The sequence below is a fragment of the Oreochromis niloticus genome, linkage group LG11 (genome assembly GCF_001858045.2).
Source record: "Oreochromis niloticus isolate F11D_XX linkage group LG11, O_niloticus_UMD_NMBU, whole genome shotgun sequence".
Taxonomy (NCBI): domain Eukaryota; kingdom Metazoa; phylum Chordata; class Actinopteri; order Cichliformes; family Cichlidae; genus Oreochromis; species Oreochromis niloticus.
The window spans coordinates 21,882,241-21,894,497 of NC_031976.2; the positions used below are offsets into that span (position 1 = coordinate 21,882,241).

At 39.0% G+C, this 12,257-nt stretch overlaps 1 protein-coding gene across 7 annotated transcripts in view; it reads left to right on the forward strand.

Annotated features, from left to right (window-relative positions):
• The window catches only part of myh14 (myosin, heavy chain 14, non-muscle), a 31,485-nt gene extending 22,370 nt beyond the window's left edge, over window positions 1-9,115 (forward strand). For 6 of the 7 annotated variants that reach the window (XM_019364809.2, XM_005472613.4, XM_019364810.2 and 3 more), the window contains 12 exons: window positions 26-139; window positions 223-321; window positions 409-621; window positions 718-879; window positions 962-1,090; window positions 1,198-1,286; window positions 1,376-1,499; window positions 1,576-1,784; window positions 3,038-3,146; window positions 3,672-3,844; window positions 4,018-4,041; window positions 4,411-9,115. In XM_019364809.2, the coding sequence (XP_019220354.1) occupies window positions 26-139; window positions 223-321; window positions 409-621; window positions 718-879; window positions 962-1,090; window positions 1,198-1,286; window positions 1,376-1,499; window positions 1,576-1,784; window positions 3,038-3,146; window positions 3,672-3,844; window positions 4,018-4,041; window positions 4,411-4,600 (1,635 nt within the window). In that variant the 3' untranslated portion in view covers window positions 4,601-9,115. The remainder of the gene's footprint in view (window positions 1-25; window positions 140-222; window positions 322-408; window positions 622-717; window positions 880-961; window positions 1,091-1,197; window positions 1,287-1,375; window positions 1,500-1,575; window positions 1,785-3,037; window positions 3,147-3,671; window positions 3,845-4,017; window positions 4,042-4,410) is intronic. The other variant, XM_019364811.2, reaches the window with a different exon arrangement.
• Window positions 9,116-12,257: the final 3,142 nt, after the last annotated feature.

The following is a 12,257-nucleotide window of genomic DNA, read 5'->3' on the forward strand; positions in this document are numbered from 1 at the left end:
TAACATTACCTTCTTGACCCCTCAGTGTCTGGCAGAGGAGAAGGCAGTGAGTGCTCGGCTTGCAGAAGAGAGGGACAGAGCAGAAGCAGACAGCAGAGAGAAGGAAACAAGATGTCTAGCACTGTCCCGAGCCCTGCAGGTAAATTATTTGATAGACGGCACATAAATGTTTTTCATGCATCTGTGTTTGTGATGGTAAATCGTCTGTCTTTCTGTGCGTAGGAGGCTCAGGACCAAAAAGAAGAGCTAGAGAGAGCCAACAAGCAGCTCCGTCTGGAAATGGAGCAGCTGGTGAACCAGCAGGACGATGTGGGCAAAAATGTAAGAATTTACACCTTGGGACTCTTTTTTTATTATTCCTGTCTCAGTCCTCTGTGAGTCACCATTTCCTTAATGCTTGTGCGTCAGGTCCATGAGCTGGAGCGCACACGGAGGACCTTAGAAACAGAAGCCCAGAACCTGCGCATTCAGACGCAGGAGCTGGAGGAGGAGCTGTCAGAGGCGGAGAACTCGAGACTGAGGCTGGAGGTCACCCTGCAGGCACTTAAGGCTCAGTTTGAGAGGGAGATCAGCACCAACGAGGAGAAGGGAGAGGAGAAGAGAAGGGCCCTAAGCAAACAGGTAGGCTGGAGAATGAAAAAGGAAAGTGCTGGTGCTTCTGGTGTGTACTTTTTGTCCAAGTTAATCAGATTGTTTATGTTCTTCTTTCGATCCCAGGTGAGGGAGTTAGAGATCCAGCTGGAGGAGGAGAGGAGTCAGCGGTCTCAGTCTGTGTCATCCAAGAAGCAGCTGGAAGCAGAACTGCAGGAAGCTGAGGCCCAGGTGGAGACAGCCAACCGTGGCAAAGAGGAGGCGATGAAGCAGCTTCGAAGGCTGCAGGTAAAACAGGGTACCCACACCTATTTAAAAAATCAGTTTCCTGTAAATGTCAGTGTACTTAATTTAAAAATATCCTTACCAGGGTCAAATGAAGGAGGTTCTGCGTGAGCTAGATGAGGCAAAGGTGACTCGAGATGACGTCATCTCCCAATCAAAAGACAGTGAGAAGAAAATCCAAACACTGGAAGCAGAGGTCCTGCATCTTACAGAGGTATGTATGTCTGTCTGTGCAAAAAAAACCCATCCCATAGAAATATTAAGATATCTTACATTTATTTTTAACCAAACTTTTCTGTCTGCATGAACGTCTTTGTGCAGGAGCTGGCTGTATCAGAGAGGCAGAAGCGACAGGCCCAGCAGGAGAGAGACGAGATAGCAGACGAGATGGTCAGCAGCAGTTCTGGAAAGTGAGTTTGACTTTACTTCTGATGCATTTTGTTGATTTGAGGGGTTTTTGTGCACCTGTGGTGTTGTTGCTGAGATTGCGTTTGTCCAGGAATGTGCTGAGCGAAGAGAAGCGGAGGTTGGACGCACGAGTCAATCAGCTGGAAGAGGACCTGGAAGAAGAGCAGACTAACAATGAACTGTTGACAGAGAGACTACGGAAGACAGCCCTACAGGTATGTTCACCCTACAAGTGTCTCGGTCACACACTTTGAAGCACACACACTCATCACAGCTACACTTCCACTGCAGGTGGAGACTCTGACTGTGCAGCTGCAGGGAGAGAGGACTCTGGCCCAGAAAGCAGAGGCAGCTCGAGAGCAGCTGGAGAAGCAGAACAAGGAGCTGAAAGCCCGGCTGGGGGAGATGGAGGGGGCAGTAAGGGGCAAACATAGGATGAGTGTCGCCGCCCTGGAGGCAAAGATTGAGACGATGGAGGAGCAGCTGGAACAAGAGAGACAGTACGAGAAACAGACACATGCATCAGTACAAAAATCTTCCAGTTTACAAAGCTGTAACCTGCGAAAAAGAATTCAGGCATTAAATTGTTTTATAACACAAACTGTACATAAAAATGGACAAGGACTCTTTGGAGTCACCCATTGGTTTGCAGCTACCATTTGAAGTCCACAATTTAGTATTTTGTCCTTTACTGTCTTATTTTTTTAATTTTTGTTTGAACTAGAGGGAGCTGTCAGCTAATGCTAGCCCTGACTAGCTAACAAGGAGCGTCCATAATTTATATTGAACTGGATTCTAACTTTGGTTGGTGAAAAATCTACTTACAAGAAAACATACTTACTGGAGACACTGAACAGCCATCTCCTTAGGGGTTCTTTTAGAAAAACCAAATGCTGAAAGAAGATTTGTACTAAATCATGAATAAGTTCAGGCCTTAGTTTAATTTTTCAGAGGTGTAGGCCGTTTCTTGTTTTATACATAAAACTAAGGGTTTCTTTATCAGTTTAAAATAAATTTGATAGTTACATCTAATATTGGGCCCTTTATAAATTGTTAATGAGAACAGAGCTTAAAAACCTACCTATAGAGTCACTGGACACCTTGCTAGTATCAGGTCTCAGCCATAATTTCATTCAGATTGGCCTTACTTCTTCATGGCAAAGATTCAACAAGGTGCTGGAAACATTCCTCAGAGATTTTGCTCCATGTTGACGTGACAGCATCACACAGTTGCTGCAGATTTGTCGACTGCACATCCATGACGTGAATTTCCCTTTCCACGAAATCCGAAAGCTGGTCTGCTGGACTGAGATCTGGTGACTGAGGAGGCTATTTCAGAATAATGATCTCATCTTCAAAAAACCTGTTTGAGATCATTTGAATGAAATTATGACTGTGAATGTGAAATTATCCAGTTGTCCTGCTGGAAGCAGGCATCAAAGAGATTGGTACACTTAAATCACCTTTCTTCCCCATTCTAAACTTCAGTTTGATCTTCAGCAGTTGCTGCCTTGTGATTGGCTGAATAGGTGTATGTGTAAGGGAGCAGTTCAACAATTGTACCTAATAAACAACATTTATTAACGAAACGACACATGTGAACCGTGCCATAATTGTAAATACATGGCATGGGGCGTATGAGGGTTTTTAGTGTTATAGGCCAAGCGATTACTGCCAGACAGATTTAGAATCACTAAACATCCGAGGGAAAAAAAAGTCATCATTGATTGTAACAACCCTGTTTGTCCCTCAGGGAGCGAGCAATTGCCAACAAACTGATGCGGAAGACGGAAAAGAAACTGAAGGAGGTGATGATGCAGGCAGAAGATGAGAGGAGGCATGCAGACCAGTACAGAGAGCAGGTGAGAAAATTAAGATTACCCTGACTGCACCGTGCAGGTCAGTCACATTTATCTAAGTATACTCAGAATAGCATGGTCAGCAACAGGGCCTTAAATAATCATTTAATGGGTATCAGGTCAGCTAAGCTTGCTGCTTTAATTGTGTCCGAGGGCATGCAGTGTGTTGAAAAATCATCCTAAAATGAGTGATTTATCCGGCTCAGTCCAGACTAATCCTAATCCTGCATTGGCATCTGTGTGTTCATTGCAAAGTTAGAACATGTTCCACCCCGAAATATAAATCCCTCAGTCACAGAGAGACACTGACTCTCCTCCCAAAGCATCATCTGCAATAATCTGCCAGGTTTAATCTGACTCCTGATCCCCATCGGTCCTCCTGTCCTCACACTAATCTCTCCATTTAAATATCTGCCCCTGCTCCTTCTTCTTGGTCCCCATTTTCCTGCAAACTCTTGTCTCAACTCGACCTCTCTGCTGCGCTCTGTCCTTTCCCTCCTCTTCCTCCTCCCTGCTCTTCTCCTGCAGCTGGATAAGTCGATGGTCCGACTGAAGCAGCTGAAGAGGCAGCTGGAGGAGGTGGAGGAGGAGAACTCTCGCTCCAGTGCCCAGAAGAGGAAGCTGCAGAGGGAGCTGGAGGAACTCACTGACAGCAGCCAGACCATGAACCGCGAGATATCCTCCCTCCGCAACCAGCTCAGGTAAGTGTGTGTGTGTGAGTGTGTTGGTTCATGCATTTATCTGTGGCTTCACTTACTGTTGATTTTGTTAACACCCCATTAACTTCTCATCGTTTCTTTTGCTTTGCTCTTTTGTTGCGTCCATTTTTGTCCACGTAACACTGACACATTACCCATCTGTCTGCGACACTCAGCTTCCCTGAATGGAGACCAGATATGTAGGTCATTGTTTTTTTTATTATTATTATTTCTCGTTCTCATTTGTTTGTCTGTTGTCTTCTGTGTTTGTGTATGAAAAGCCTGCAGCTTTCCATACACAAACACAAAGTTGAATAATTTGCTTATATTTTTGTCTCTAGCATATTTACACTGTTCTATGTTTAGGGGGAAAAATAGCTTTCTTGGTGAAATTTGGATGGAAAGTTTGAATATTCTTAATAATTTTTTAAAAAGAGTGGAAACAATTAACCTGAAAATGTTCAATGTTAACTCTGAGCCCTCTTTTCTGGAATTTCATAAACTAAACAGTTAATTAACTGGATAATAATAAAAATACATTCTTTAACTCCCGCTTCCTTTTTGTCCAGACGTGCTGCGCTGCCTCTGTCGATGCGTGGACGCAGAGCGTTGGTTGATGACCTTTCATTAGAGAACTCCGATTCAGAAGAGCCTCCTGCCTCACCCACCCCCTCCTCTGGGGTCCCAGGGACCCTGACTCCGTCCTCAGAACACAGCCTGGACCCTCCGCCGCCCTACAGTGTCAACAACGCAGAGTGACACACACACACGTCTGCTTAGCTACACAAACAACGCACACACATACACACAAGCATCAGCCTCTCAGCCCCGACTGCTCGCGGTGATGCAGAGGCACGCACACAGCACATAGCAACACTAGTTTTAAATTAAATGCCATGTAGGATAAATATCAGGCAGTTAGTTGTAAAGCAGCCTCCCTGATAAAGCGATGCTATTTAAGATTTTGCCTCATTTTTTTCTCAACAAGTACAGAAAATGCGTAAAAAAAAAAAAAAAAAAAAAAGAAATTTTACAAAGCGTCAACTGGAATTGATTTTATTTTATAAAACAACAAAGACTTGAAGTTTCTACATTACCACCTCTGTAATACACTTCTCATAAACTAAACTACATCTGCTCACTAAGCAGTAAAAAACTTTTACATTTGGATTTATTTACAAACATTTGATGTGGATTGAATACACAGATCAGGGCTGCTGGCAGATGACAATCTGTATTCATGTTACATGAAATAGCCAACACGAGCAGTCAAGTACACACATGGAGCAGAGAATTCGCCTTCAATATGAGTGTGAGTTAACTTTTTAAACTTGGCAGAATTTGGCAAAATGAAAGAAAATTGTCATCTAAACACAGTGCAGCGCATTTTCTAAGTTGGCCTAACAGATAATAATAAGAAACCGGAATGCATTACATCGTTTTCATATCACCTGTCACAATTACAGTGACACAAAGAGCTGAAAGCAGCCGACCTGCAGACAGACTCGCTGCTTTATACGATCAACTCTTTTCTATAGATTAGAAACAGTACGTTGTTAGAACATGCAGTAGATAGTATTAGATAGTTTCTTTAACTTAAAGTCTTAACATATTGCATCAGAAATTTTGAATTTGTATAATTTATATCAAATACCAACTTAAGTTATTGATCACTGCTTATTTTCTGTCTTGTGGGGGGAGGGGCATGTTAGTCTGAAAATTCCTCCTCATACTGGCTCTGATGTCAGGCTGAACCGGGTTACTTTAAAGGACAGCTAAGACTTGTTTCTGTCAGCATCTCAGCATCGGGTTGCAGAGGTGAATTTGCATGGAAGACCTCTCTGGTTAACATTATTGCTGGTTTTAAAAAGAAAAAGAAAAAAGGGAAAGAAGAAGAAGTACACGTTTATGGATTCTCTTCAATGGCAACATAACTGGAAACGACTTGTGGAGGACTGTATTCATTCATATTTTTATCCAAAGCAGAACAAATGGTCAGAATGGGTCTTATTTTCTTGTTTTAGAACGATAAAGGCGTTACATTTTATTTTGACAAGCATCTTGTACACTGTAAGGTTGATTTTACTGGTTTACTGTGTAAATTATTAATCAAACAAAGCTTTTCTGTTTAACCAAACGGTGGGCGTACGGATGAGAAAAGGGACTTAAATTTGTAGTTACCGTAGAGTAGCTGTAGAATAGAGTAGATGACGGGAGTAGAGGCTGGTTGGGTTTTCTAACATGTCTTGAGTAGAATAAACTCTGCCTCTGCTCGCGGGTCCGGTGTAGAAGATTAGAATATAACTGAGCGTTAGGCTCAAAGCATTTTCATAGACTAGTAGTGTTAGATTTAAAAAAAAAAAAAAGACAGTGGAAACAATGAGGAGTGAACTTTTATGGAGTAAATGGCAAATAGAAAAAGAAGTTGCTTTTCGTTTTTTTTACCCTGTCAACTCAAGATGACATTATCTTACACCTGCTCTGATAACCCTGCTGTGAAGCCCACTTTTAAAGAGTTTTTCTTCAGACCGTCTCCATTTTCATATCTTCTATTTTTAAAAGATGGCCTTTTTTATAGCTTTTATATAGTTTAGTTTATGACCTTCTGCTGCACTGGTATGCCTGACACAACTTTTAGTCTGTTCTCTGATTTAGCTGCGGGGGGGGGGGGGGGGGGGGGGGTCTTAACAAATTGGCAGATGCTGCCTAAAGAAGCAGTTCAACCTTTTGGGAAATTTTCTTTCTTGCTTAATGTTAGTATCAGTCTCTTTTTTACCTACATTTTAAAGCTGCAGCCAGTTAACTTAGCAAATAGGAACTGGGGAACATTTAGTCTGGCCTCCCTGTGACATGAAACCTGACACTCATATCTGCAGAAAAAGCTGAGCTACAAAAAGAAAAAATTTGGTTGAGCCTAATTTTTGAATTTGCATTGTCACAAAGGTCTGTCTTTTTACCTGGCTAGGTTCGAGATCAGTTCTTTGGAAGGAGAGTTAAATGAGACATAAAACACCTCTGACTTAGGCTTTAGCTTTTGTCAAGCTAAAGCCTCAGTCACACATACTAGAAATCAGCTGGCAACCTCCAGTTGCTAGGGAAAAATGTGTATTACCCCAGTCAACTGGCAAGTGGTTGCTTTAGGTTGCTGGCTGTCATCAGGCGAGTGCTGCAGCAAACACCTTGTTGTGATTTGTTTGGTGGCTAGTAGGTTGCACTTCCATGCCAGCTATGGTCATGGTCAGTTTGTATGGAAGATCTCTTAGTGCTGCTTAGCAAGTAAATTGGGAATGTTGAAAACAAGTCTGCGCCTTCCATATAAACTACTGACGACTGCCAGTCTCTATACCTGTGTGACGGGGGCCTAAAGTAAAGAAAGCCTGCCTATGTTGAACTCGCCTCCAGTAATGTAGTAATATAATTCTTTAATTTTCCACCAAACAAACTGGATATTACTCAATAATCTACAAACTTTATGTGCTGATAGGATAGGTGAATTCTGTTGTTTTTAGGTTTTCTGCCTTTATGCTAAGCTAACTAGCTGCTGGGTGTAGTTTTGCATTAAATGTACAGACCTGTGAAAGCCACAGATCATCTAATGAAAGCCAATTTCCCAAATGGCACAAGTACAACGAATGTCACTGATGCTTTAACTGGAAAATCTGAACTAATGAAAGCTTCGGATCATGTAGCTGAAACCATAAATGTTGCTCTGAATGTCAGAATCAGAATCGCGTTTATTGGCCATGTATATGCACAGACACATACAAGGAATTTGGTTCTGGTAGATGATGACTCTCAAGCACAGCAATGTAAATCACAACAATATGTAAAAAACACAATACACACACACGTGTGTATATATACATGTACACATGCATACACGAACATACACGAACATACACAAAGCTGTGTAAACCAACCATAAATAACCAATCTAAATGTTATATACATAAAATACAGGATGAGAGAAATGAAGTGAAGTGAAATGAATACCACAGAATGTACATAAGGTACAGGTAAGGTTCTGATTCTGATTCTGAATGTCTTTATTATTCTAAATCAGCGGTCCCCAACCTTTTTTGCGCCACGGACTGGTTAATGTCCGACAATATTTTCACGGACCGGCCATTAAGGTGTTGCGCAGATAAATACAACAAAATAAAATGATACGACCAAGACAGAAAGTGTGGTATTTTTTAGATATAATAATAAACACGAATTCACTGTGTAATTGTGTTTCCCCCTGAAATGCGCCAACAACATTGAGAGTAACATCCACCTCTCTGACGCTTAATGCCCTCTGGTCGCTATGGTAACACGTAAATATTTCTTTCAAAATAAGATACACAACTAGACCCAGGGAAACAGAGTTAATGACAAAAACCCTGAAAACCATAAATGTCATACCCGGGCCTCAACTCGTGGCCTGGTATTAAACGACTCATGGACTGGTACCGGTCCGGGGATGGGGACCGCTGTTCTAAATAGTCCTATATTATCTATACTATACGGAAAAGGATCAATAATCCTGGTGGAGTTTATCATTGATTACACACATGACCACTACAGTAGTTTTCGGTAATCAGGGTTGTCATTACTGTTTAAGTTAACATGCCTCTGATGAACTGATAAAACAATTTTATTAATCTGCAGTCATCCCACATGCATCCATGTTTTTTGCCATGCCATGATTCACAGTTAGTGACAGAAAAAATATGTGGCTCAAGAAAGACTACTGACGACATATATTTAACACCCAGCTAAAGGGTTTTCATTTTTATTTTCTGTATGTGTTACTCTTTTGTTTTAGTAATATGCAAAGGGTTTTGATTGAACTTGTATGTTTCTTTTAGTTTTTTTGTGTAAATGCTGCACTTTATAGTGTAAAACAACCAGACACTGTCAGTACGTTGTGTCTGCTTTGTCACGCGGTTTGTCACAAAAAAAGGCCGACATAGCATCAAGCCAAATGAGCTGACGCGTCATCGTGGTGCCGTCTCTCTGAACTACTCAATAACTCTTATTAAACAATGTGTATCAAATAGACCAAAATCTGAAGACAAACGGATTGAACCGCTGGATCGAGGGCAAACGAGCTCTGTTTACCTGTAGCAAGAGACAAGGCCGGTGCTTCTCAAAGGTGTTATTTTACTTTTCTCTGTATGTGTTTGTTTATGGCGACTGTGGAACCATTTTGAAAATGTGTTTTATCGTTTTAGCCTCTTTTTTTAATTATGCTGTAATAATAAAACATCTGACCGGGGTTAACTTTAATATGTCGTTGGTTATTATTATTACGTTGTGTCCATATTTTTTATTTGGATAATGGATAAGTGACACCACAATCATTGTTACCATTTCATACTCCTCACTGTAATCAGTGCACAGACTGACACTCTTACATGTTAAACATAATCCATACACTGTAAAAAAGAATTCCATAGAAAAATGGAAAATGTCCTGGTAATTTTCTGCCAGTACATTTTCTGTTTTGTTTTTTTTACAGAAGTTGAAGAACCTTTCCGTAAATGATAAAATGGAAAATTCAGCAGATTTACAGTATACTCTCTGTAGTATTTACGGACATTTGCTTCAGTTATAAAATGGAAAATTCCATTTATCCACAGTATATTTTCTGTATCATTAACTGATATTTTCCGTTAATAGAAAAATTGAAAGTTCTGTTTATATTACCATTTACAGGCACCTCTTTTCATTGTAACTCATGAAATGTAGTTCTAAATTAATCTGTGCTTAGTACACAACAACACTGGTACAATTAAAGTTAAATATTCTCTTATTCTCCTCAACTCAAAAACTATGCTAAAATATAATGACAGCATCCAATCTCGTCGTAAAACAAAGAAACAGCCAATACATAGACAAAATAATGCACAAACTTTCAAATTTGGGCATTTTTATTTCCTTGAAATCAGTTTGCTCTCATGTAAATGTGTATATACATTCAATCAAGTGGCTCCAAGTGTTTCCTTTAAATGGGACACCTGACAAATAAAAAATTAAATGATTAACGATATGTTCACATTTAATGATATCCAGAGTACCTTTAAGTTAGAATCACTGCCTTGTGGTTGTTTTTGCCTCAGCCAAACAGTTAAGGTGTGGTTTACATCCATGTCTGTCCACTTATGATACAGTATACACATGTACTCAAGGAACAAAAAGACATTTTAAAAAATTTGTTTTTTGTTGCTGTTGTTTATGTTTAAGCTAAAAAAATGAATAAAAATACAAAGGATTAGGGCTGTGTAATATGACCAAAATATCATATCCCGAAATAAGACATTTCTTATCCTGATAATCACATATATATCACAAAATAGTGCATTGTCTGTACACTCTGTGAATCTCGGACAAATCGACTTGTGTGAAGTGTTTTCAGCTGGGTGTTGTGTACCTGGAGTCGAGTGTTTTGACCGATGTATGAAACTATATATTTTTAGACATAAGTTGTAACGGCTGCCTCATCTTCACTGGCCATGCTGGTATTTTCTGTGCCTGTATCCACATGGTGACCATCCAAACAATGAACAAATATTGCGGTGAACACTGTATTTTGTGACATCATTTCTCAAATAATCTCTAAGGATCTGAATTTTTAAGAAAGAGGCAAATATCTCTGCTTATTAGGCTAAAAGCTTGATATAGATATTACGATTTATAATATGTCAGCATCCCCCACAAGGCATATAAAACCCCTGCACACCAGCACTGCGCTTATACTTCAATCAAGATAAAGTTATTATTTATTTATTTATTTATTTATTATTTATTTATTTAGTTATAAGTATTATTATTTAATCACATTAACACAACAGGGTCACAAAAATATACACTGCTGTAAATATTGAAGGAAAAACACAGTTACAGTGGGAATGTGTCTGCAAATATTCACTAAACATTTCTATGTGCTATAAAATGGACATAATTATAAATGTGCTGAGATGAGACTAAACTTTCAATAGTATTACCACTATAGTCTGTTAACCACCAAGTTAATCTATGTTGGTCAGCTAGGGTAAAAGTCTTTACTTTAGCAGCCTAAATCAGAGGCTAACATTAGCATTTATTAGCATCAGCTATGAGGCTTAAACTTGGGTAAGTGTAACTTTGCCTGAAAACCTTCAATTCTTTCTAAATAAAAAGTTAAAAAACATGATTACGAACAAGCATCAGTCAGTAAAGGTCACGGGAAAAAAATTCAACAACACTACACATTTTGATTAAAAATAAATCATGCTGCAGGGTTTCTTGTTGCTGCCACTGATTGAGGTAAAAATAAAACAAGCAACAAACAAACAAAAAAAAATCAAAATCATCAGATGTGTTTCGGGGGATTGCACGGCACAACAGCAAATGGCTCATGTGATGGTAATACGGAAAATTCTTTCACATTTATACAGTACATTATTGTCTTGTTATTGGGAGAAAAATTTATTCACAAATGCAGACATTTCTGTAAAAAATGTGAAAATAATTTTTTTAATGTGGAATTTGAAAATGTTTTATTCATGCCAAAATGCCAAATTGATTTTAGCTAGTGTTAGCTTTGATTGTTAAACAGTTAACATGGTCAACCAAGAGCAGTTTGTTGACCCAATAAAGTATAAAGTTTACCTTACATAGTACTTACAGACTTATGTTTACTGTTTAATCTGTGTAATGTCACTTGGGTTTGCTGTTGCCGTTTGCTGTTGCTGTTGCCATGCTTTGCGTTAGCTCTCCATCGGGGTGTACAGCCCTGCCGGAGCAGGCGCTGGGCTGTCCAAATCACGGACAAACATCCCACATTCTTCATTTTTAGTTCACAAAAACTTCTTATAATGACAAACTACTCCTGAAATTTTTGGAGATGTTAGCTCTTTATACAGTAAAGTTACAGTGGGATATAAATAATATCAGGGTGATCCTGCCACAATTCCTTCCCATTGTCCAAATGTAAAAAAACAAAACAAAAAAACATGTTAATAGCAATGTTGAATATTCTTACACAGTAAAAATCAGTTTTTAATGTGGAATTCAAAAATGTTATTTTAATTGTTGTTTTTTAAAAAACATTTTGAAAATTCATTTTTTAATTTGAAAAAGGTTTTTAAAATTAGATTTTTAAAAAACATTTTGAAAATCAGTTTTTTAATGTACCGTTCGAAAATGGCTTTTAAAATGAGGTTTTTATTGAGACTTTACGTCTTCTTTTTCTGAAATTCGTTTTTGAATTAAAGTATTTATTGGACTAATAATTCATTTTGAATAATGTAATTTAAAATAGCGTTTAAATAAAATGTTTTTAAAATGAATTTGAAAATGAATTTACAAGCACAGTATTTTTAGTTCGATGTGTGTGGCTTTTGAAGTCCTCAATACGAACAAGCATCAGTCAGTAAAGGTCACGTGA